We start from the raw sequence: 22,988 nt of genomic DNA on the forward strand, positions 1-22,988 counted from the left end.
TTAAATTGGCATGCTGCTGAATGCAAGAGTTTATTTCATGGTTCAGTGCAAAGGAGTCAAGAGCAACGCCAGGATTTGAAGGCCAGAAACATGCCCTGATACTAGATTCATAGGAACAGAAGTATTTATCTTTATAGACAGAGAATAGAAAAAATGAAGCACTAGGAGTTTAAGTGGAGCCTTTTGATATGAAAAGGTTGACGTGGATGAATTCGTTGTATGGGTGTAAATATAAACACAAGTAAATTATAAGCAAACTCAACACACTTTTGCATTAAACGACTAAAAAAACGGAAGAGTGTAGCAGCAACCACCTGCCAGCGAGTCTGTCTTCCTTAAACGTCCTCACAACACGCTGCTCAAAGGTTTGTGATGATGGGTCTTCTGACACGTCAACAAAGCTGTCAGAGAGAAACTCCTCTGAGCTCTGTGCATAATACATACACTACTAACGCTTATGAATTTAACACTCAAAGGTTTGCTGAGGTCAGAATAAAACAATGTTCATAGAAACCATAAATCGGACATGAACACTAACAGTCAGAGGTACACTTTTCAAAATTAGGTGATCATACCCTCCAGATACCCAGTGCAAAAATGCAGAACAAGAGCTCCACACAGTGGAGAAAGTAAATCTAGGCACAATTTGCTCACGATTTTTGGAACGTCACAGACTGCCGGAGGACCTTTAGTTAACATTTAACAAAATGGAGCTTTAATATCTTCTTCCTTTTCTTTTCTTTGTCTCAGCTTTGCCCTTCACCTGTGAGCCATTCACGCTGTACTTCAGTGGTCGGTCTGTGAAAAGAAAATACACAAAATACAAGAAGACAGAGAGTAAATGTACAGCTTTTACTGTGAGCTTTTAGCAGCAATGGGAGACATTTGCAGTAAAACATGACAAAGTTGCTGCTGTTTTACATAATATAAAACATTTTATTGAGCAGAATGTGGGGGGGATAGCAGAGTGATAGTACACTGACTTTGTCCTATTGCAACATTTATAGCAGATTATAGTGACAGTGTCGGCATGCTTGATAATCTCATTTTGCACCAAAACATTTTGTCGTTTTTTGTTGCTATTATACTCAACATTTGCCAGTAATTATTCACACAACTACCTGGCAATCCAAAACTGTAAACTATTTAAGCCACTATCGCAGTAACTAACAAAAGCAGAAAATATTAACATTTTAGAAAACTGAGCAAGATTGCTTTTTTCATTTTTCCTTTAAAAACTGTGATTAAATTAGAAAAATGACTAATTAGTCATGAGATCTATGTCAAGACATCGTTTTCAGAATTAATTCCACTAAAATGAACACAAACCAACCTGGGAAAAGGATTTTTGTCAGCGAAGCTTTCACTTCAAAAAGCTCGGGGTTCTCCTTTGAGTCTTTCGTGGCATGGAAGCTCGTCAAGTGCAGCGCAAGCCACCAGTCTTTTCTTTCAGCCATCTTTTCACAGACAATGTTCTCCCAGTCTACTCTGTTAACATTACACAACAGTAAGAAACAATAATAAAGTATGATCTGTTTCAAGCTGAATTAAAAATATAACTTAAAAAAAAAATGCACATACTGATTTTGAAGCTTTTGGATCACTGCCTTTAAACGGATCCACACTTCCAGGTTGCTCCCCCAGCAATTGAAGTCCAGCATTTCCAGGACAACTCCCAAAGCTTTCTGGGTGTCACTTTGTTTCTCTTAAAGAGCAAAAATCATATATTTTTTTATTACAAGAGAGAAAGAATGATTTAGAGACACGGCTCTAACCTTGGAGAAAATCAAACAAAGGAATTAACATTACCTATTTAGTACTGTCAAAACAGAACAGCTAGCTGTAAATAACTTTTCTATACATTTACTATCATCGATTTTGCAGCAAGACTGAACTTTATTTGGCCAACGATAGACATTTAAATCCATATTTAATTCCCTTTTACCCGACTGAAGCAGGAGAGAGCTATACTCCAGCATCAACTCATGGCTGGGGACCAATGCATGGAGGACCTACAGCAAAACAAAAGGACATTTTAAGCTTTTGAAACTGAACTGGATACAGTGTGTCTTTTCATTTTTGTCCACATAGCTTTAAATCTAGTAACAGCCAATTTAAAACCTTATTCAGTGTGAAGTTTAACAGGGATCACTCCAGTTTTCCCTCAATACACAAATACACAAACTATAAAATATTAATCATTAATACCATTTGAACACCTAGATTCCAATTTAAATTCCATTTTTTGAGACATCTTTAAAGCACTGATTGAAATAGTAATTAGTTACAGTGAGTTTCATATGCAGCTTTACCTTCAACACTTTCATCAGTCTCTTCTCCGAAGCACCTTGTCGCTTTAAATACTGGTAGAGGTAGACATGCGCATTGGGATTGGGTGGGAAATTGCTGTCATACGCATAGTCATTCAGGACTTGCAGAGCCTCCTTATGATGCTCATAAAACTCGAGCATCTGCCAAAAAAATAAAACAACGGTCATGTAATCAATGCTAATATTTTCCTTACACTAAACAACAACAAACCTATAAACAGGGCAACATGTGACAAACAGAAAGAGGCTAAAGTACCAACTCCACTCACAGGTGTATTTCAAACACTTTATCTTGTATCCACTTCAGAATACCAACATTTTTCCTCTCAGGTTTGGAGACCTATTGATTGTCTATCCAACCATGTGGTTACGTCAGTGAACAAATCTCGCCCTGGTTTCACTGAGTGCGCTGCTGCTAGCTCCTCCGTAATCTTAAACTCTTTTTTATCCCATGTAAAGAGAACTAACTGGGCTATGTCACTGATATCAAAGCTCTGGTCCAGAGCCAAGGAGAAAAAGTCAAAACTGTCTGCTTTGTTTTTCAACTGTAGCTCCAGATTTCCCCACAATGTCCTTGATCCATCTTGTTATGGATGTTATGTTAGCATGTCAGAGTCCACCTAACGTCCACCAGAGAATGCCTTACAGCTTATTTTGTAGGAAAATGCAAAGCTGGTCAAACATGGATGCTGGTAGCATCCATAAGCTCTCGTATTTCACAGTGTGATTAGTAAGTAAGTATGTCTGTGGAGGTTCTAAGTCATCCAGGTCATCGTAGTCTAAGGAGCAGGGAAAGAAAAGCATCTGGACTTCTTTAAGTTGCTTGAAGATGTTTCACCTCTCATCCGAAAAGCTTCTTCAGTAAGAAAGTAAAAGGTTATTTATATAGCACTTTTCACAGACAGATGTCACAAAGTGCTTCACAAGAGAGGTAACAAAAACACAGTCATAAATACATCATGATAGGCTTCAGCGCCCCTGTGATCCTGAATTGGATAAGCAGAAAAAAAATGGACGGATGAAGGAAACGAAGGAAGGAATGAGTGTTTACCTCAACATATCTCAGTATGAAACAATCCCAGACGCCTGGATTTTTCAAAATCTCCTCAAGATTCACTGACGCTTGCCTGAAGTAGTTTTGCATGGTTTGATTGGAATCAGATTCATAATAATCTGAAAAAGAGAGCACCAAACATCAAAGATGTGAGCCCAGACAGACAGGTTTTCACACACAAACACATTTTTCCCCAACATAATGAATTTAAACTGCTCTGTCAAACACGCAGTTCCCATGTCTGACCTGTAGGTGGCAGTGTGACTTCACACGAGCCTCCTACACGCATCTTACTGAGAAACCTAAATAATGCATGTTCTGGGCTGTTATGCTGCACGTTGCCTTACCGCTGCTGGAGCGTGTGGACTTTTTGTCACACCAGATGATATAATCCAGCAGGCCCCTGTACGCCTGGATCAGTTTAATATTCTGAATCTGAGCTGCTGTCTCTTTCCCGTGCCTCCAACTCTCAGCGCTAGCAAGATGCCGCTTTGCATCTTCAATCTGCTGGTGGAGCAGGAGGTGGAAGGAATGTTCCAGAGAAATCTAGAAACACAAAATGACAACACCTCATAAGAAAAAAAAAATATGCAGATTCACATGAAAACTACACTGCGGCCACTTTTATTAGTTGAAGTACCATTAGGTAATGTCTAAACCCCGAATGCTTCATTCGCTCATAGATGGTGTTGTAATCTTCCATTGTTGAGTTGGGATGATGGTGAAAGATCTCAGTGGCAGTTCTCCAAATAAACTGAAATTTCAAAGAGAGCATTAAGGTCAAGGATGAAAATGAATGCAGTGTTTAAAGCTGAGTGTTTAAACAAGTCTTTATTAATTCTAATAAAATCTACCTCCTTAGATGGCTGCGCTGTGAAAAGATTTCTGTCTTCTAAAATTTGGGGGTAGTACACCATATATTCTGCTGCCTCCTCCCATCTGTGGTGCAGCATGGCTTCTCTGATGCGCTCCCGACACATGCTGGTGGTCCGGCGAAACCCATTCTGTTGAGTCTGATCTGAAGATGAAAGGTATGAGTTCCAAACCTCAGACAACATTGGATTTGTGAGGCTGATAGAAACATTTTTGATACCTTTTAAATTTGTTTTAATAAAGAAATAAAATATTTGTATTTCACATTAAAGTGAAGAAATTATTTCTTAATTACCGCTGACTAAACTTTTCTATAATGTAAAATCCAGGACTATGTAGAAGCCGGCAAACAGTGTACCATACATTGATCAGTGAGCAATAAGTCTTGCATCTAATATGTCCTCTGCTGTCTAACAGAAAAATTTATTTATGGAAATTCTGTACAACCCACCTCCATAAATGGGTTTAACCAGAGGGAACTTTGATTTCTTCTCTCCTTTTGAAGAGTTGTCCTCTGAGGAGTCAGAGTCATTCTCTAAGTCAATGTGAGGCTCCAGCTCTCTTTCTAAGTCATCCATAATCAGCACAGCAGTTAGACTCAGTCAGGATACTTTAATCGGCTCATCTGCAAGAAGAAAATTAGTAACAAATACATAAATGTATTTTTCTTCCTTTTTAAAAGGTACGTATTATTATATAAGACAAAGCAATCAAAAACAGGCACCATTAGTGTCACTGTTTCATGAAAACTTATTTAAAGATATGCATGACAACAAATTCCAATTACACCACAGTGCTACTGCACTAAAAATTGTCTATCAAAATGGTAAATGAACTGGTTCTTACATAGCACTACTACTCTATCTGAGCACTCAAAATGCTTTACACAACTTGCCTCATTCACCCATTCACACAAACACTTTTTCTATGGTCTTTCCCTGTAAGTGCTTTCTATCTAAACTTCACAAGCATTCATACGCTGATGGATGCACCGGAGAGCAACTTGGGGTTAGTATTTTGCCTGCACAACGCTACACCAAACCATATCATGCAAAAATCTTAGATACTTTGGATTCTCATCCACATACAGAAAGGTATCTGATGGCTCCCAAATTTATTGTGCAACATGATAATTACTCCAAACATGCAGTGCTTAATTAATTATGTTGTAAAAAAAAAAAAAAGAGAGAAAAAAAATGTTAGAAATTATCAAAAACTTGTTTAAACTAAAAAGTACATTTGTTATTTATTAGTCAAATAACAAGCTGAATTCACTTTGTATACCCAAAGTTGAGCTGAGCTATTTTCTTCTGGTTAGGAAGTAAACAGAAGTAGTAATAACTGTAATTTGACATCTTAATCAGAAAATAAATATCATTTAGGGTGGCTGTGGCATAAACCCTAATAAATTTGTTAAGCACTGTATATTGCCAGAGTCATTTTTGAAAGAAAGAAAAAAAAGCAGTCAATCTCGGCTTGCATACAGACACAAGATCAAATCAGGCAGCTTGAATCCACTATAGAAATGTTTGGAACAACCTACCCAGTAGCTTAAAAACGTTGGGTATGAGAAAATAGAAGCATTACTGCTGTTTTAAAGACAAAAACACTCACTTTAGGACTTTACTTGTGTCTGGGTATTAACTTCCTGAGAAGGTAACGGACAAAATAAAAGTATTCAATACTTAGTAGAGGCTGAAATATTTGCACAGTACTGCATTTAAACAGGTGTGCTTGCCAATAGTTCAGTGATGTGTATTAGAGCAAGACCGCTTAAAAAGCTTTCATAATATAATTGGTCACTTTATACTAGAGTTGGCAATGTGCAATTGATAAAACTTTGGACATCTACACATGGGATATACCAGTGTTATTACAGTCTTGTTAGTGCAGAGCTATTCTTTGCAGCTGTATTTGATGCTAACTCACTAGCTTTCTTCACAACGGCTTATTTAGAGGCCAGCGAAAAACTACAACTTTAAGTTTTAAGATATCAAGAAATGAACATTTTTCCACAAAAGCAACAAAGAAACGGTCTGTTTTCTTCTGACTTACCCACCAGTTTTAAGTTTGCTCAGACTTTTCTGGAGAAAATTGTTTATCCTCCGTACCGATGTTAACAGCTACCTGCATCAGAGAGCTAACGTCCTATCCAACGAGCATTGCTGTTGTTAATCTTGAAAATTAATATAATGCAACGGATTGCTATGCTGTTGATTACTGTGACTTCCACACATTGTTTTTGACCGCCATGCTTTAGTACCTAAGGAAGTACAGTAGGAAGCTACGCTGCCATTGGCTGCTGTACCCGGAAAGGGCGGGGCAAATACTTTTCTCCTTCCTCCTCTGAATTGAAGCGAAGAAACCTTACAAAACTGACTCCTGTTTACAGATATTTCCGCTTTTGTGTTTCTATAAAATGCTGCGTTCAAGAAAAAAATAGGAAAAACAAGGATAAGAAACCCTAGACACAAATCAGCATTGTTTACCCTCTCCACTTTACTTTCTCTACGCTTTTATTTATATTAAACATTGGCAGTGTATAAAATACATTATTTTGTCACTTTTTACATAGCTCATGTTATTCACGGTTTTTTTTGTTTATTTTTGTTTGTTTGTTTTTTTTTACCATTACTCCAAAAATATTTAGCTATGAAATACTGAACTTTTTACTCCACACCATTTATTTTAAAGATTTAGTTCCTTATTATCTTTCACTCAGAAGGATAGCAGCAAGAGTAAAACGGCAGGTTTAGAATATGTTAGTGAGATCTGCTATGATGTATGGTTAGGAGATGTTGGTCCTGACAAAAAGACAGGAGGCAGAGCTGAAGGTTGCAGAGTTGAAAATGTTCATATTTCATTGGGAGACTCTAGACAAAGTTAAAGGGACAAGGTTGAGATGGTTTGGACATGTGCAGAGGAGGGGCAGATATGCTGGACAAGTGATGTAGTGAGTGACAAGTGAATGTAGTGAGGGAGGACATGCAAAGGGTGACAGAGGAGGATGTAAGGGACAGGATTAGATGGAGCCAGATGATCCACTATGGCAACCCATAAGGGTAGTATTATAACTATATTATACGGGGTCTAAATTTTTCTTTTACCTCTTTTCAGAATAGTTACTTAGTAGAAAACAATTATCAGGATCTTGTGTAGTGCCACTTTTCATCAGCAAAGAGGCTCAGTGGTTAGTGCTACTAAAAACCTGGCAGGGCTCTTTTGTGTGGTGTTTACATCTTCTCCCTGTCATTGCACAGGTTTGCTGTTAATCTCATTAATTTCCATCATCGGTTAAATAAATGCTCATAATAAAAATATAATAAGATGCCATTTTTATGAGGGCAGAGGGATTCACATGAGCCTGAAAATCATGCCCAGTGTTCTCTCCACTCTATTTATTTATTTCTTTTCAAATAATAGATTTCCAATGGGCAACACCGCCTTTGTTTTTTACCCTCTCTGTGCCAGCCTATTTAAAAGATCTTGGAAACATCCCTGCCAAAGGCAAACAATGGAATCCATTAAGATAGTAAGATGAGGGCAAGTTATCAAGACACCAATATGAAGGAGCAATCCACAGCAGATATATTTGTATATTAAAAAAAAAAGAAAACTACTACAGAGATATTCAGCATATACAAAGCAGTGATGTACATGATTTTCCCAGCCGGCAATAAAGTGTAAAGCACAACTGCAATGCAGGATCATCCTCATTAATCACGGCACAGATACTGCTCCTAAGCGCACATATGCAAAGTTAACTGAGGCACATCAGTTAACTTTTTATGACGGTCATTTCGTGCTAAACGATAAATCAAAAGCATTTATGCATTAGTTATTCATATACCATTTTGGTTGTCTTTCCACTGTAGTAGTCAAATATGCCCAATAGTCAAGTATGCATGATAAGGAAACCCTTTTGCACATGCACTAGACTAAATGATAAGCCTAATTTATGACTGCATCTGCTTCATTTTTTCTTTTCTTTTCTTTTTTTTGGTGTTGTTTTTTTCCCCCACCACGGCCACATGAAGCAGACACATCCAATCATGCATCCTGTGAAAAGCGATCCTGAGCCTACACCCAGCCGGATCTGCTGTGCTGACGTGTCGGCTCCTGCTGCCCAGTGCTCATGCTCCAGCAGCAGCAGCGGAGTCAATCCAGTCAACAGAAACTGCCAGCATGGCAGCAAAACACGTTTACCGACAGGGCTTTTTATTACTTTTATTTAACTTTATGTCAGCCGCAGCCCTGGAGAGAAGGTTCTCCGACATTAAGAGATGCGCCGATAAGGAGTGCAGCAGTAAGTCCGCTGGCTTTCCAACTAATATCTCAGGGGGGCTTCTCTGATGCGTCTTCGCACCATCCCGATACTACAGCCATAAACTGCCGTTATCTCTTGACCTGTTGCCGGTCGATATTTGCGACCTTGATCTCCTCTTGCAATTGTTGTGATGCTGTTTACCTGTGTGATGCCCAGTGAAAACAGGACAAGCAAACATTAACATTAATCATTTGGCTGGGTAGGATTACTGGTTTCGATGCAGCCCCTGTTGGCTGGGTGCCTGTCAGCTTCGGCCTGCCTCGCTCCCGGATAGTGGAAGCTAAGGTTAGCAGCTAATTAGCCACCGGCCGGCTCGCTCTGCTAATGTTCGGGGTAAAGGTGATAGGTGAAGTTAAAGCCACGGTGTTTATAGTGTTCAGCCACATTTGCCTCACTCTCATGTGGATTTGTGGGATTGGGCTGCTTTGCCACAAATCAATATGCTTCTGTAACGCTTCTAGCTAGCAAAGTTTACATTTTTCCCCTGCCTCCTGACTCTTAACCTCTACATTCAGTGCAAGACTTAATAAAGGACACGCAGCAGTTTTACTTACAATACAGAATATTCATTTAGCAATTGTTAACCACAACCGCAAAGTCATCTATAGAACGTATTTTTTATTGTTGACTTATCATCAGGGGGAGCTAATTTTGACTCATAAAACAGTAAATATCACACACTGTAACTCATAAAACACAAGTCAGAGCTGAAACTCAGCCACTCAGAAATAAGTCTGAGTGAAATACAAAATTTAAGACAGTGGTTAGTAGCTAATACTTGAATCATAGTTAAAGCTTCACCTTTTCTGCTTTTTGTGCATCAGTTTTGGGCTTATTTTTCTAATGCACGTGTTGTTAAAGTGGCAGCATACATTTCTGTTATTTAGCTTTACATCAGTTAAGTATGTTGTAGTTAAAATGTAGTTGTCCAGTGAGATGTGTGGAATAAATACCTAACAACATAACAGAAGAAAACTGCCGACAGATAAGTACAAGAATTACTGACCATGTATGCTATCATCCCTCTTGTTGACTGATATGCACATTCAGCTGTAAGTATTAGTTATTGTTTATGTTAAGATGTCTTTGTTTCTCTGACACAACAGGCTGTAGGAAATGACAACAAACCAAAATTACTGGTTTCAGCTAAGGGTCGAATGCTTTGTATAAACATCAGCTTTAGCCCGATGTTTTACATCTGGTGCATCCAAGAACCCATCCACCCAGTTTCTTCTGCATATCCAATTCAGGGTCATATTTGGGGTGCAGTCCATTCCAGATGGTCTATCGGAGGCCTGACGAACCATTCACACTTATGGCCAATATAGAATCACCAAGTGCTTTACATGTTGGCTTGTCAAGCAAAAGATTGCTGATTCGATTCTAGCCTGCGATGCAAATAAACCTGGGGGTTTCTGTCATCAGGAAGTAGTTTCTAGAAAACTCACCGGACAATATGAAAGCACCACACAGCGGCCTTAGCCTGCAGTGGATTCAAACTCAGCTTCTTGGTGTGAGGTGACTTGAACTAAGCCCAAAACAAATATCCATCCATCCATCCATTTTCATCCGCTTTGTCCGGGGCCGGGTCGCGGGGGCAGCAGCCTAAGCAAAGAGGCCCAGACCTCCCTCTCCCCAGCCACCTCTTCCAGCTTATCCGGGGGAATACCAAGGCGTTCCCAGGCAAGCCGAGAGATATAATCTCTCCAGCGTGTCCTGGGTCTGCCCCGGGGCCTCCTCCCGGTGGGACATGCCTGGAACACCTCACCCAGGAGGCGCCCAGGGGGCATCCTTGTCAGATGCCCGAACCACCTCAGCTGGCTCCTTTCGATGTGGAGCAGCAGCTGCTCTACTCTGAGCCCCTCCCGGATGGCCGAACTTCTCACCCTATCTCTAAGGGAGAGGCCAGCCACCCAAAACAAATAAAATCTTTGAATAAGTCATTCTTACCCTTTGTTTTTTGTTTTGTTTTTTTCAGTGCTGCTGTGTCGGGGGAAAGCTGTGAATGATTTCTCAGGACCTGATTGTCGGTTCTTGTCTTTCAAGAAATCTGAAACCATCTATGTATATTACAAGCTGTCAGGAAGAAGACCTGACATATGGGCCGGAAGTGTAAGTATACTATAGCACATATTTATTGAGCTCTGGATTTAATTTGTGTAGTTAAAATCCTGAACATGTTCTCTCGCAATAGGTTGGAAGCCACTTTGGCTATTTCCCAAAAGACCTTCTGGCAGTTAACCACATTTATACTGATAACGAATATGAAGTTCCAGCTGAGGTATGGAAATATATAAGAAGATAATCCACTTGTGGATACCACAGATAGTAAGATGTAATTTTTAATTTTTTTTTTTTTATCTCTTCTCAGGAAACAGATTTTGTCTGTTTTGACACTGGATTTGACAAGTTTGATAATTATGATGTAGATTTGCTCCTTGGCTTGTCAGCAGGGGAGAATGATAGCGAAAACAACAAAACATCTTACCAAGTCCAAGCAGCAGAAGCAATAGAAACAAGAGAAGAAGTAGCTCAGAGTGAAAAACAAACTGAGCATCATGATAACTTGGAGGAGCTTCATAAAGCCCCTGATGATCAAAGTGCCTCTTCAGCCGTTCTTGATCAGTCAGCTGAAACACCTTTACAAAACACAATGGAGTCCAATGCAGAAGTTGCACGTGATGCTACAGAAGCTGAAGAGGTTAAGGAAAAACATGTACCAGAGTCTGTCCCTGAAAACTTGTCAGAAAAGAGTGAAACCAAAGATACACCCGCAAAATCGGAAGTGGAGTCTGTGCCCAAAGATGATTTTGTTTCAGAAAGCGAACCAGTCTCATCTTCTGAAGGAGTTCAAATCCCTGAGTTGAAAACTACCATTGGTTCAACTTTTGATGCCATCGTCACCGATGAAGAAATCACCGAGAAAATTACCCCTTATGAAGAAGAGGAGGAGAGTGTAGACGTGGAAAACCATCCAGAAAGTGGCACTAATGTTAAAGAAGAAACTCCACTGTTCTCTTTTTCAGAAGACTCCATCAATACTCAACCATCTGTGGAAATCCCCAAGTTAAAAACGACCCTTGGGACAACTTTCGATGCTGTGATCACAGATGAAGACACCACCAAGAAAGTTACCCCGTATACAGAGGAGGACAGTGAAGATGTGGAAGACCATCCCGAAAATAATAGTGATACTAAAGAGGAAACTCCACTGCTGTGTTTTTCAGAAGAATCCGTCAACACTCCAGCATCTGACTCTATTAAAAAGCCTGAAACTCCACTGGCGACACCTGAGGATAAACCAAAGACAGCAGAGGAGAAGAACGTGTGGACATCACTCGGAGATGCTGTGTTTTCAGCTGTCACTGGAGTAGACATAACCACACAAGAAGTGAATTCAGAACAAGAGGAAGATGATGATGAGCGAGTGCCAATCCCTAAGTTAAAAACTACCCTTGGGACAACTTTTGATGCTGTTGTAACAGATGAAGAAAGCACCAAGAAAGTTACACCAAATCCAGAAGACGACAGTGAGGATGTGAAAGATCAGCCCAAAAATGATAGTGATACTAAAGAGGAAACGCCACTGCTGTCTTTTTCAAGAGAATCCTCTAACACTCCAACACCGGAGTCTCCTAGAAATCCTGAAAGTCTGCCATTGACACCTGAGGATAGACCAAAGACAGCAGAGGAGAAGAATATGTGGACATCACTCGGAGACGCTGTGTTTTCAGCTGTCACTGGAGTAGACATGTCAGCAAAAAAAGTGAATGAAGAGGAAGATGAGGACGAGGAAGACGAGGAGGAAGAGGATGTAAAAACCCATGATGAATCACTCTTGGTAAAATCCCCAGAGGACCCAGAGAACATGGAGCCAGTTCTTCAAGATTCTTTGAATTCTACATCTGATAATTCTGATGTGAATGAAGGCACCAGTGACTCAGAGAAAGTTTTGTCTGATAAGAATGAAAATGATGTAGAAGTTACTGGACATAAGGAAGCTCAGGATGAAACCAAAAAATCAGCAGAGGATCAAATAGAGCATCTAACAGAGGGGATGAGAATATCCACGGAGCCACTGCCACAAGATAATAATTTAGACAACCATGAGGCTGAAGTAACACATATAAAAACCACACATGAAGCCACTAAAGACAAAGACGAGCAGGAGGTGCCCAAGGATTCAGAGATTACTGAAGACAAAGACGAGCAGGAGGTGCCTAACGATTCAGAGATTACTGAAGACAAAGACGAGCAGGAGGAGCCCAAGGATTCAGAGATTACTGAAGACAAAGACGAGCAGGAGGAGCCCAAGGATTCAGAGGCCACTGAAGACAAAGACGAGCAGGAGGTGCCCAAGGATTCAGAGGCCACTAAAGACAAAGATGAGCAGGAGGTGCACAAAGATCCAGATGTCACTGAGGATAAGGCAGCAATACCAGACAGTATTACTGCTGCAGAGCAGGAATTAGACAGTGCAGTGGATGAAAAAGAAAACATGACCGAAAGTGAAAAACACCTCGACTTGTCCGCTAATGAGAGGTCCAGTGACTCAGACCTCAGAGATGATGATAACGTAGTAAATGACAGCCTGCCTAATCAGATACCTGATGATTCAATGACAGATTTAGGAAGTAATAACAGTCGAGCAGAATCACCTGTTGATGAGCCAGAGATTCAGGATGCACTACATACAAGGGAGATGATGGAAGAAGATGAGACTCCAGATGCGGAGGAGGGGAACGATGAAGAGAGAGAAGAATTACTTGAAGATGAAAACGCGCTTTTGTTCTCGCAGTCAGACAAAACCTTGCCTGAAACAAGTCCACCTACCGTGTCACCTCCAGAGCCAGAATACAGCGAAAGCGTAATGAGATTGACTCTGCTGTGGGATCACTTCACAGAGGAGAAGATGGAGCAGGTCCAAAAGCTTCTGGGTCTAAAAAATCTCTTCAAACTGGAGGCCATGTTCATGGATCTGGACATAGAGTTTCAGGCTACCCGTCAGTCACAGACGGGTACTACAGAGGACATTGAAAATGCGCTCGAAGGCATCTTGGAAGCCTCTGAGAACACTATCTTGGACGAGATTGAGAAGATGCTTGATAGCCGGGACACTAAACACGACTATGATCACCATATGGACCCAAGTAATTTGGATGAAGAAACAGAAATACTGGACGACTTTCAGGAGCTGGCTTTCAGCCTGCGGCAAAAATATTCAACAGCCAGTGACAGCACACCTTTAGCACTAGAACTGTCATCAGACACTGAGAAAGGTGGGTTTGATCTGTATTATTTGAAGTATCTTGAGTACAAAAAGGCTTACACGTCTCTGTGGTTGCTTATTCTGCTTTAAACATTGACAGTTGTGCTATTAAATATGTTCATTGCATCAGTTTATAATCAGAATCAGAATCAGAATCAGAATCCTTTATTGATCCCTGGGGGAAATTATTTTTTGTTACAGTGCTCCATTTTAAACCAACATTAAGACAAGACAGACAATACGCTAACTAAGAATAGTACAATATATACATATATATACATACATACATACATAAGTCACTTATAAATAAATAGTTGGAAAAGAAACATGTGTAGCTGTAGCAGCAAACAGTGTGTTAAGTGGATGCGTTGTACAGGGAGATGGCCACAGGCAGGAATGATTTCCTGTGTCGTTCAGTGGTGCTTTTCGGTAATCTCAGTCTCTCACTGAACGAGCTCCTGTGACTGACCAACATGTCATGGAGTGGGTGGGAGGTGTTATCCAACATTGTCTTTATCTTGGACAGCATCCGCCTCTCCGACACCACCTTGAGGGAGTCCAGCTCCATCCCCACAACATTGCTGGCCTTACGGATCAGTTTATTAAGTCTGTTGGCATCTGCGACCCTCAGCCTGCTCCCCCAGCATGCAACAGCATAGAGGATCGCACTGGCCACCACAGACTCATAGAAAATCCTCAGCATTTTCCGGCAGATGTTGAAGGACCTCAGTCGCCTCAAAAAATAGAGACGACTCTGGCCCTTCCTGTAAAGTGCTGTGGTGTTTTTAGCCCAGTCCAGTTTATTGTCAATGTGTACTCCAAGGTATTTATAGTCCTCCACAATGTCAACACTGACCCCCTGGATTGAAACAGGGGTCAAGTGTTTCCTGGTCTTCCTGAAGTCCACGATCAGTTCCTTGGTCTTTGCCACGTTGAGCTGCAGATGATTCTGCTCACACCACGTGACAAAGGAGTCGACCACAGCCCGGTACTCTGTCTCATCATCCCTGCTGATGCATCCAACCACCGCAGAGTCATCAGAAAACTTCTGAAGATGGCAGGTCTCTGTGCAGTGGCTGAAGTCTGTGGTGTAGAGGGTGAAGAGGAAGGGGGAGAGGACAGTCCCCTGTGGTGCCCCTGTGTTGCTGATCACCTTGTCAGACACACACTGTGGGAGACGTACATATTGTGGTCTTCCTGTCAGGTAATCAACAATCCAGGACACCAGAGAAGCATCCACCTGCATCGCTGCTAACTTATCACCCAGGAGGGTCGGCCTGATGGTGTTGAAAGCACTGGAAAAGTCAAAAAACATGACCCTCACAGTGCTCGCCGGCTGGTCCAGATGGGTGTAGACACGATTGAGCAGGTAGATGATGGCGTCCTCTGTTCCGAGACGAGGCTGATAAGCGAACTGAAGGGGATCCAGATGTGGTCTTACTATGGGTCGCAGCTGGTCCAGGATGAGCCTTTCCAGGGTCTTCATGATGTGGGAGGTCAGTGCCACGGGCCTGTAATCCTGGGGGCCACTGGGACGAGGCGTCTTTGGTACAGGGACGAGGCATGATGTCTTCCACATCACCGGGACCCTCTGCAGACTCAGACTCAGCATAAACAGTTTATGAAAGACTCCACACAGCTGGGGGGCACAGGCCTTGAGGACAAGGGGACTCACTCCGTCTGGTCCAGCAGACTTGCCTGAGTGAAGTCTCCTCATTTGCATCTCAACCTGGTATTGAGTGAAGGTGATGGGTGGGGGAGGGGTGTCAGGAATCTCACAGGAGGCAACATGTGAAGAGAGAGGCTGGCACAGTGGTGTGGCTCTGGATTCCAGGCTGACTGCAGGTGAGGTTGTGGGGGTGGGAGCAGACACTGTGGTGTCGAATCTATTGAAAAACAGATTCAACTCGTCGGCTCTATTCTCACCTCCCTCAGCTCCCCTGCTGTTGGTTGGCCTGAATCCAGTGATGGTCTTCATGCCCCTCCACACCTCTCTCATGCTGTTCTGCTGGAGTTTCCACTCCAGCTTCCTCCTGTAATTGTCCTTAGCCTCTCTGATCTTGTCCTTTAGTAACACCTGGACCTTCCTCACCTCCTCTTTGTTGCCCCCTCTGAAAGCCCTCTTCTTGTTGTTGAGGAGGGCTTTGATGTCCTTAGTCACCCACGGCTTGTTATTTGGGTAACAATGAACAGTCTGAGCTGGAACAATGGAGTCGGTGCAGAAAGTTATGTAGTCTGTGATACACTCAGTAAGCCCATTGATGTCCTCGGCGTGAGGCTCACAGAGTGTTTCCCAGTCGGTCACCTCGAAACAGCCCTGTAGTTCCGCTATTGCCTCCTCTGACCACCTCCTAACAGTCCTGGTGGTCACAGGTTCCCTCCTCACAATTGGCACATAGCGGGGGGTGAGGTGAATCAGGTTATGATCTGACCTACCAAGTGGGGGGAGGGAGGAGGAGCTGTATGCATCCTTGACGTTAGCATACAGTAAGTCTAAAGTTTTCTCTCCCCTGGTGGGACAGTCCACATATTGTTTGAATGTTGGTAGTGTATTGTCCAGTGATACATGGTTGAAGTCACCCGAGATCACAATAAAGGCACTCGGGTGCTGAGTCTGTAGCCGAGCTATGGCAGAGTGGATAGTGTCACATGCAGCTGTGGGGTTAGCAGAGGGGGGAACATAAACAGCCACCAAGATGACGTGAGAGAATTCCCTGGGTAAATAATACGGCCTGAGTCCAACAGCACACAGTTCAGTGTCCGGGCAACAAATCCTTTCTTTGATTGTTATGTTGGCAGGGTTACACCACCGGTTGTTAACTAAAACAGCAAGCCCACCTCCTTTACGCTTACCGCTAGCGATGCTGTCCCTGTCCGCCCGAACAGTGTGGAAGCCTTCCACGGAAGCATTCTCATCGGGAATGACCTGGTGCAGCCATGATTCGGTGAAACACATCAGGCTACACTCTCGGTATTCCCTCTGACTCCGTACCAGTGCTGAGAGCTCGTCGATTTTACTTGCCAACGATCGCACATTTCCCATCACGATAGACGGCAGACACGGTTTAAACCTCCTCCTCGCTTCGAGCCTCCGCTGTCTCACCGTCACCTTTTTTCTTCTCTTCTGTCCTTGACCTCTGCATCCCCGATGTGTTTTCCTCCAAATTTCAGCTGGTACTTCTGCGGGCACTTCTGCGGGCCTGGCCAGCGAGCCGGCCGGCATCAGGGCGATCAGCTGATCTCTGGAGTAAACAGTCCGTGCGTGTAGGAGATGTGCCGCGGTCCCGTTCCATGATAAAAGTAACAGTTCCACGGCCACCAGAAGAACAAAAACTCTCTCAATCCACATGATTGAGTAAGAGATAGAAAACGGAGGAAAATACAAGTCAGAAAAAAAAAAGAATACGTAAGAAAAAAGAGCTAAACTAAGAGAAAAGCAGGAGCGACTGTAACAGGCTGCACGCTGGTTGGCGCATGAATGCAGAATTTGATACTGTGACGAAGCAGATATCCAGCATCTTGTTTCCAGATAAATAGATAGTGTCGTCATCACGCTAAAAGGGAGTTCAGTTCACACCCAACAGTAATGGAGCCGTTGAGATAGGATTTCCTGCTTTTCTTACCATCCTAACAACAATTAATTGTGGTCACAAAGGGAAAGAAAAACATGTTTTCTTCTCGTTCTCTTTGACATCAGAAACTTCCCCCTAGGTTTTTTCAGTGTAGTCAGCTAGTCAAATCAACTTTTGAGGTGAAATTTTAGATATGTTGACTATCAGTGAACACAGTGACATAAGACTCTGACCTAAATTAAAAGGAAATGTTCATAATTTCATTACAGAAAATTAAATAAATTACTTTTTAAAAGGTAAAAAAATAGCAAAAAGGCCCAAGAGTTTAGTGAACTTACCTCAAATTGCTTATTTTATTCAAACTCCAATCCAGAAAAAACACTCTTAAAGCTATTTTACAACAATAACAGAGGAGAAACTATTCCAAACTTTCTATCTTTTCTCTCACTTTGTTTACTGTTTTGTTTTTCTGAACCAATGGTTTCATTTTTGGGCAGCACGGTGGTTAGCACTGTTGCCGCACAGCAAGAAGGTCCTGAGTTCAATTCCCCCACAGTCTTTCTGTGTGGAGTTTGCATGTTCTCCCCGTGTTTGCGTGGGTTCCCTCCGGGTACTCCGGCTTCCTCCCACCGTCCAAAGACATGCAGCTTGTGGGGATAGGTTAATTGGATAATCCAAATTGCCATTAGGTGTAAATGTGCGAGTGAATGTGAGTGCGAATGGTTGTCTATGTCTATGTGTTCGCCCTGCGACAGACTGGCGACCTGTCCAGGGTGTACCCCGTCTCTTACCCTATGACAGCTGGGATAGGCTCCAGTGCCCCCCACGACCCTGAAAAGGATAAGCGGAAGCAAATGGATGGATGGATGGTTTCATTTTCACTCAATATACCAATTTAGGTATAGCTTAAGCATCAAGCAGATGGTCACTGTAGTGGATTTTCTGGAGTTATCCCTATCTATTTGTTGATGTACTTCTATTTGAGGAGGTCTGAAAACACATTAGTCTTAGTCAATCTTTTAGGAGACTGATAACGTGACTGTCCAGTGATGGCGCTGGGTATTTTGGCTCTTCAGTGGGCCACAAGGACAGCTCAGCTGCATGCTGATAGTGAAGAGACATAATGTGTTTCTTTATCTTGAGAGTTGACATAGGAAAGGGTTTATGAAAATCCATAAGAGATTAGAATTTCAGAATAACTCTAACCCTTTCTTGTAATGTTAAAAATAACTATATTTCATATTACTAATGCATTTCACTTGAATAATTCTTTTTTCACAAAGCCAAAATGGATTTTCATGATAATGAATTTGTCTTTGCTCTGCAGATGTCATGCAATCTAGAGGCTAGTTCTAGATTTAAAATGTTTAATCTTAAATTTAAGCATTATTGGGTTTTCCCCTATGTTTCCATCTCAGATGAACAGGAATTGAATGTTAAAGAAGATGTGCTACACATTGCTGAGGAAGAATTGGACAAAATACCAAAGGCCGAGAGCGATGACAACCTGACAATAACGGATCCTGAAGAAAAGCCAGCTGAGGTTGAAGAGGAACAGCTGGTTAGACCGGACGTTAGTGTGGAGGAAGATGGTGGACACTTTAATAAAAACAAAGACAATCCGCTGAGCTTCAGCACATCTGATGAGATGCAAAAGGTGCCTCAAGCCACCCTGGAAAATGCCTTCGACATGGGCCTTGGTGTTGAGGTTGAACACTCACCCTCAGGTTAGTAATGTCTTTAGAGCAATGGTGTAATGGAATTAAATTGCAGGTTTCCACCAACAGTTATAATATGTAAGATTACAAAGAGGCTGTGTGGTGTAAATAGTAATACAGGTTCCCCATTGAAATTGTGCCTTGAACCTTAGTGTGCCATGGTCACAAAAAAGGAGCATAAATGTTTGATTCCTAATAAAATGGGGCGATCATGGCTCAAAGAGATGTCAGTTCGTCTTGTAACCGGAAGGTTGCCGGTCTCTTCGTTGTGTCCTTGGGCAAGACACTTCACCTGCCGCCTACTGGTGATGCCCAGAGGGGCCAATGACGCGATATGGCAGCCTCGCTTCTGTCAGTCTGCCCCAGGGCAGCTGTGGCTACAACCGTAGCTTGCCTCCACCAGTGGGTGAGAGTGAATGAATAGTGAAATTGTAAACCGCTTTGAGGGTCTCGAAAAGCGCTATACAAATGCAATCCATTATTAAAATATCATTGCTTTTGTGAAATATTTAGAACATGTAAACACATTATGAGAATTTTGGACTTTGGCTACAATAAAATAGGATAATCTTGAGGTCAGCAAATCAGTCACATTAAGCTTCCTCTGGTTTTATCATATTAAAGTTACACTATATTAGTTACATATGGTTTTGCCTTTATGTTGATATTTAACTATATTCTGTTATAGAAGAGCTTTACATAATCCAGCAATAACAAACAGACTTACTAACTGTTAAATTCTGTTTGACAAGGGTCTATGGACTCCATGGAACCAGTGTCCAAAGTGCACGAAGAAGAAGTGGGGTTATTCTCAACAGGGCTTGTTTACACGGGCTGCATCCTTGCAATGATCACGAATAAAACTGCAGAGTGGAGCACTGTGGTAAGTGTACCACCATTGCATACACCACATCCTGTATACATTAGATTCACCACTAATCTAATTCACTAATCTAATTTGTGAAATATTTCAGCAACATCCAAATGAATCTAAATCTGTAATCAGTCTCGATGATCTGACAATTAAAAACGTCAAAATAATGTCCGATTTTTCTGATCTTTCTCTGTCATGTGCAGGGAAGAAGCACAAACATGCAGATTTTTAAGGAACAAGTTAAACAAATTAGTTCTCTATCATCTCCTCTGTCTGCGTATGCTGAATATCTGTTGCTGGTTTGAGTGCCGCACAGAAAAATGAATAAACAAATGTTCCCTTGATGGCTTCTTTAAAGGAAGTAGGAAAGAAAAAACTTATTATATACTTTTTAATGCTATCCCAGGACATCCTAACATCACTCATAGTTCATAGGGACATACTACATACTATACTTGAGTATGCTGCTATTGACTCTTTTTGGCGTGGTTTATTAGATTGGATGATTGAAGTCTGAAGAAACAATTTACTCATTTAACATACAGAGGCCTCGTTATCACGTGGAAGAACAACAGCTTGGCACCTCCAGCAAAACCCAAAACATTTGAACCACGCTTCAGAGCAGATTTTCAAAACATCTCGGCTTCGGAGGCTTGACACAGTGTCGAAACGTCTGTTTCGAGCTTCCCATCCCTACCAAAATTTACTATTTTATTTGAACTTAGAGTGTCTTAGAAATATTACTCGTAAATGAGCAGTACACAGTCTAGAAAAGTATTGGCCTCTCTGATATAGTTACGCACCATATTTTATGTTGCTAGGGTAACCAGATCCGGGCAAACTAAATGTGATGAAAGGGGTTTGTTTGCGAAGACTCTGTGGGACGTGTTGCCAGTGCCGAGAGGGATTTTGATCTAAATTAAAACATGAATACACACACATACTGTGCAGGTTACAGGTTTGGCATTGATCAGGTCAATCACAAATAAACTTTGATTTACTCTAATTTAGTTAAACTCAATTACTATAGAATAGACATAAAGAGGAATTTAATTTTTTTTATGGTCCTATGTGGCAGTCTTTGTGCAGTCTTGCATTTCCTGTTTGCATCACTGTAACTGTTAAAATTTCCACCTCTTATCTCTGTGGTAATAATTTGGGGATTTTAGTTGGGAGGCATTCAAAGAACGAATGGTTCATAAGATCACTGTTTCAAGACTGGGAGGAGACACAAAGCTATCCTCAGGGGTCACAAGCTAGTGGGAAGGGCATCCGGTGTAGTATCTGTAACAAATCAACATGTGGTTCCCTCCTGTGTGGCAACGTCTTGGGAAATAAGGGAACAGCTGAAAGCATGAAAGTACTTTCAGCAAGGAAGCATTCATAGTTCAGCTCATCAATTTTTAAACCAAAATGTTTCTTGTGAGACTAGTGTCATCAGGAGTGTGAGACTGTACAGCATTTTTATATCGAGACAGTGTCCCGCATTTTAAATGACTCTAATTTACAAAAATGGACTTGTGTCAGAATAAAACAACTCAAAGAGAACTTGGATGCATCCCTGCTAAAACCCAAAGATGATTAGCAGACAGAAAAGCTGAAAAGACAGCAACTGCAATGACAGCTGTTGGAAGCATGTACAGAAAACTGTTCCATAGGACCAATTATGAACTTCAGTTTCCATCTATGCTCATCACTAATAATAAAAAAAAACAAAAACAGGAGCCTCAGCTGGAGATGACAGAGTTAAAGATGCTCAGATTTTATTGGAAGTGACCAAGATGCTCAGCAGGATATCAGACGGTTGTGTGATAGAGTAGAATTCAAGGAATAGGGTGAAATGGAGGCAGATGATCCACTGTTTTGTTTATAAGTTTGTTTTATAAGAATCACTGGCGAGGACTTTTGTAGAGCCAGCCAAAATGTAGGGCATTGTCGCAATATTTGGGGCAGACGTCACAGACTGTTGTCTTGCTGCTCTGAAAATAGGAGGGGATGGATCGATCTAAATATTGATTATATAGATACCGGCGTTGGTACTGGTATCTGATCAATACTTGTGTGATAGGATTGATCCTTTAGTTTATCTCCTCTGAGCATGTCGCTTCAGTTACATCAAACAGTAAGCATGTCTGTTCAAGCATCCCCACAGCCCTGTCCACACTTCGCTCATCTTCCTTCTTCCAGTTCTGACGTAATTGGTTCTGATGTCACTCAATTTAACACTTAAATTTTACTGAAACTGAAAAAATATATCCTGAACATGAAAATATTTAAGTAATTTAAGTATAGTATAAGAACCCTTTTTGGTTCACTATCAAGTCATTTTTATTTATTAAGCACATTTAAAATAACAGGGGTTGACAGAAAGCGGTTGCCAGGAGGGCACATTTAAATTCCAGCGCTTCAAAAAAAAGACAAAAAGTGGGAAAAACAGTCAAAGGTGCACTTGTGATTTGTTGACCAATTAATGCAAAACTCACAATTATTTGTCATAAAAACGTATTCAGATTCACCTCATAAATCATTACATGCGGCTCTTAAAAGTACTGACGCAGGCAAAGCTGGGTCTGTATATACTTTATATAATAGTATACTTTATACTGTATATAATATTGAATAGATACCAAAAATTGCAATGTTGCATTCCACTATCCCACATTGTTCCGCATGAATAAACTCTTTTCCCCACATATAGTTTTTGGGGAGCTGGAGACTTGCATGACTTTAGAGACTTTTGTTCAGCCAGCCAAAATGTGGGACAGAGGATTAAAATCGTGTGGGTACACTTCTGGTCGCCCTACATAGACGTCGGTCTTACTGCTCTGAAAGTGTGGTGCATTATGTGAGAACTCAAATTTCCAGTTTTCCCTGAACGCCCCCTCCGGCCCTCCCCCTGCCTTGTTGACTGTCGCGGTACAGGCTGAAGTTCGACACAGCCGGTGCTGAGCTGGCTGCTGGGGCTAACGGC

General features: G+C 41.6%; 2 protein-coding genes across 5 annotated transcripts in view; one reads left to right on the plus strand and one right to left on the minus strand.

Moving 5' to 3' along the window:
• Positions 1–10,158, minus strand: taf1a (TATA box binding protein (TBP)-associated factor, RNA polymerase I, A). Of its 3 annotated transcripts, none has more exons than XM_080289450.1 (11): positions 10,033–10,158; positions 4,709–4,882; positions 4,239–4,402; positions 4,025–4,138; positions 3,732–3,930; positions 3,382–3,503; positions 2,313–2,471; positions 1,946–2,012; positions 1,582–1,705; positions 1,334–1,488; positions 1–798 (listed from the first exon to the last, which is right to left on the minus strand). In XM_080289450.1, exons 2-11 carry the CDS (start codon positions 4,833–4,835, stop codon positions 716–718), a joined length of 1,314 nt encoding a protein of 437 aa, XP_080145576.1. In that variant the 5' UTR covers positions 4,836–4,882; positions 10,033–10,158; the 3' UTR covers positions 1–715. The 3 variants fall into 3 exon arrangements, with proteins under 3 accessions (XP_080145576.1, XP_025998612.1, XP_025998613.1); XM_026142827.2 differs by lacking the exon at positions 10,033–10,158 and adding an exon at positions 6,317–6,525; XM_026142828.2 differs by lacking the exon at positions 10,033–10,158 and adding an exon at positions 6,313–6,453.
• Positions 8,337–22,988, plus strand: part of mia3 (MIA SH3 domain ER export factor 3) — a 24,728-nt gene continuing 10,076 nt past the window's right edge. For both annotated transcript variants that reach the window (XM_026142822.2, XM_026142823.2), the window contains exons 1-6: positions 8,337–8,563; positions 10,563–10,696; positions 10,779–10,865; positions 10,956–13,863; positions 18,844–19,152; positions 19,896–20,026. In XM_026142822.2, coding sequence (XP_025998607.2) covers positions 8,443–8,563; positions 10,563–10,696; positions 10,779–10,865; positions 10,956–13,863; positions 18,844–19,152; positions 19,896–20,026 — 3,690 coding nt within the window. In that variant the 5' untranslated portion in view covers positions 8,337–8,442. The remainder of the gene's footprint in view (positions 8,564–10,562; positions 10,697–10,778; positions 10,866–10,955; positions 13,864–18,843; positions 19,153–19,895; positions 20,027–22,988) is intronic.

This window comes from Astatotilapia calliptera, chromosome 15 (assembly GCF_964374335.1).
Source record: "Astatotilapia calliptera chromosome 15, fAstCal68.1, whole genome shotgun sequence".
Lineage (NCBI taxonomy): Eukaryota > Metazoa > Chordata > Actinopteri > Cichliformes > Cichlidae > Astatotilapia > Astatotilapia calliptera.

Bases quoted from the DNA above. Each gene is read 5' to 3' on its own strand.
- taf1a (XM_080289450.1), bottom strand. From the start codon at position 4,835: ATGGATGACTTAGAAAGAGAGCTGGAGCCTCACATTGACTTAGAGAAT. The intron at 3,931-4,024 runs GTACTTCAACTA...TTGTGTTTCTAG, and splicing joins GGTTTAGACATTACCTAATG to ATTTCTCTGGAACATTCCTT. The intron at 1,489-1,581 runs GTATGTGCATTT...TAATGTTAACAG, and splicing joins ATCCAAAAGCTTCAAAATCA to AGTAGACTGGGAGAACATTG.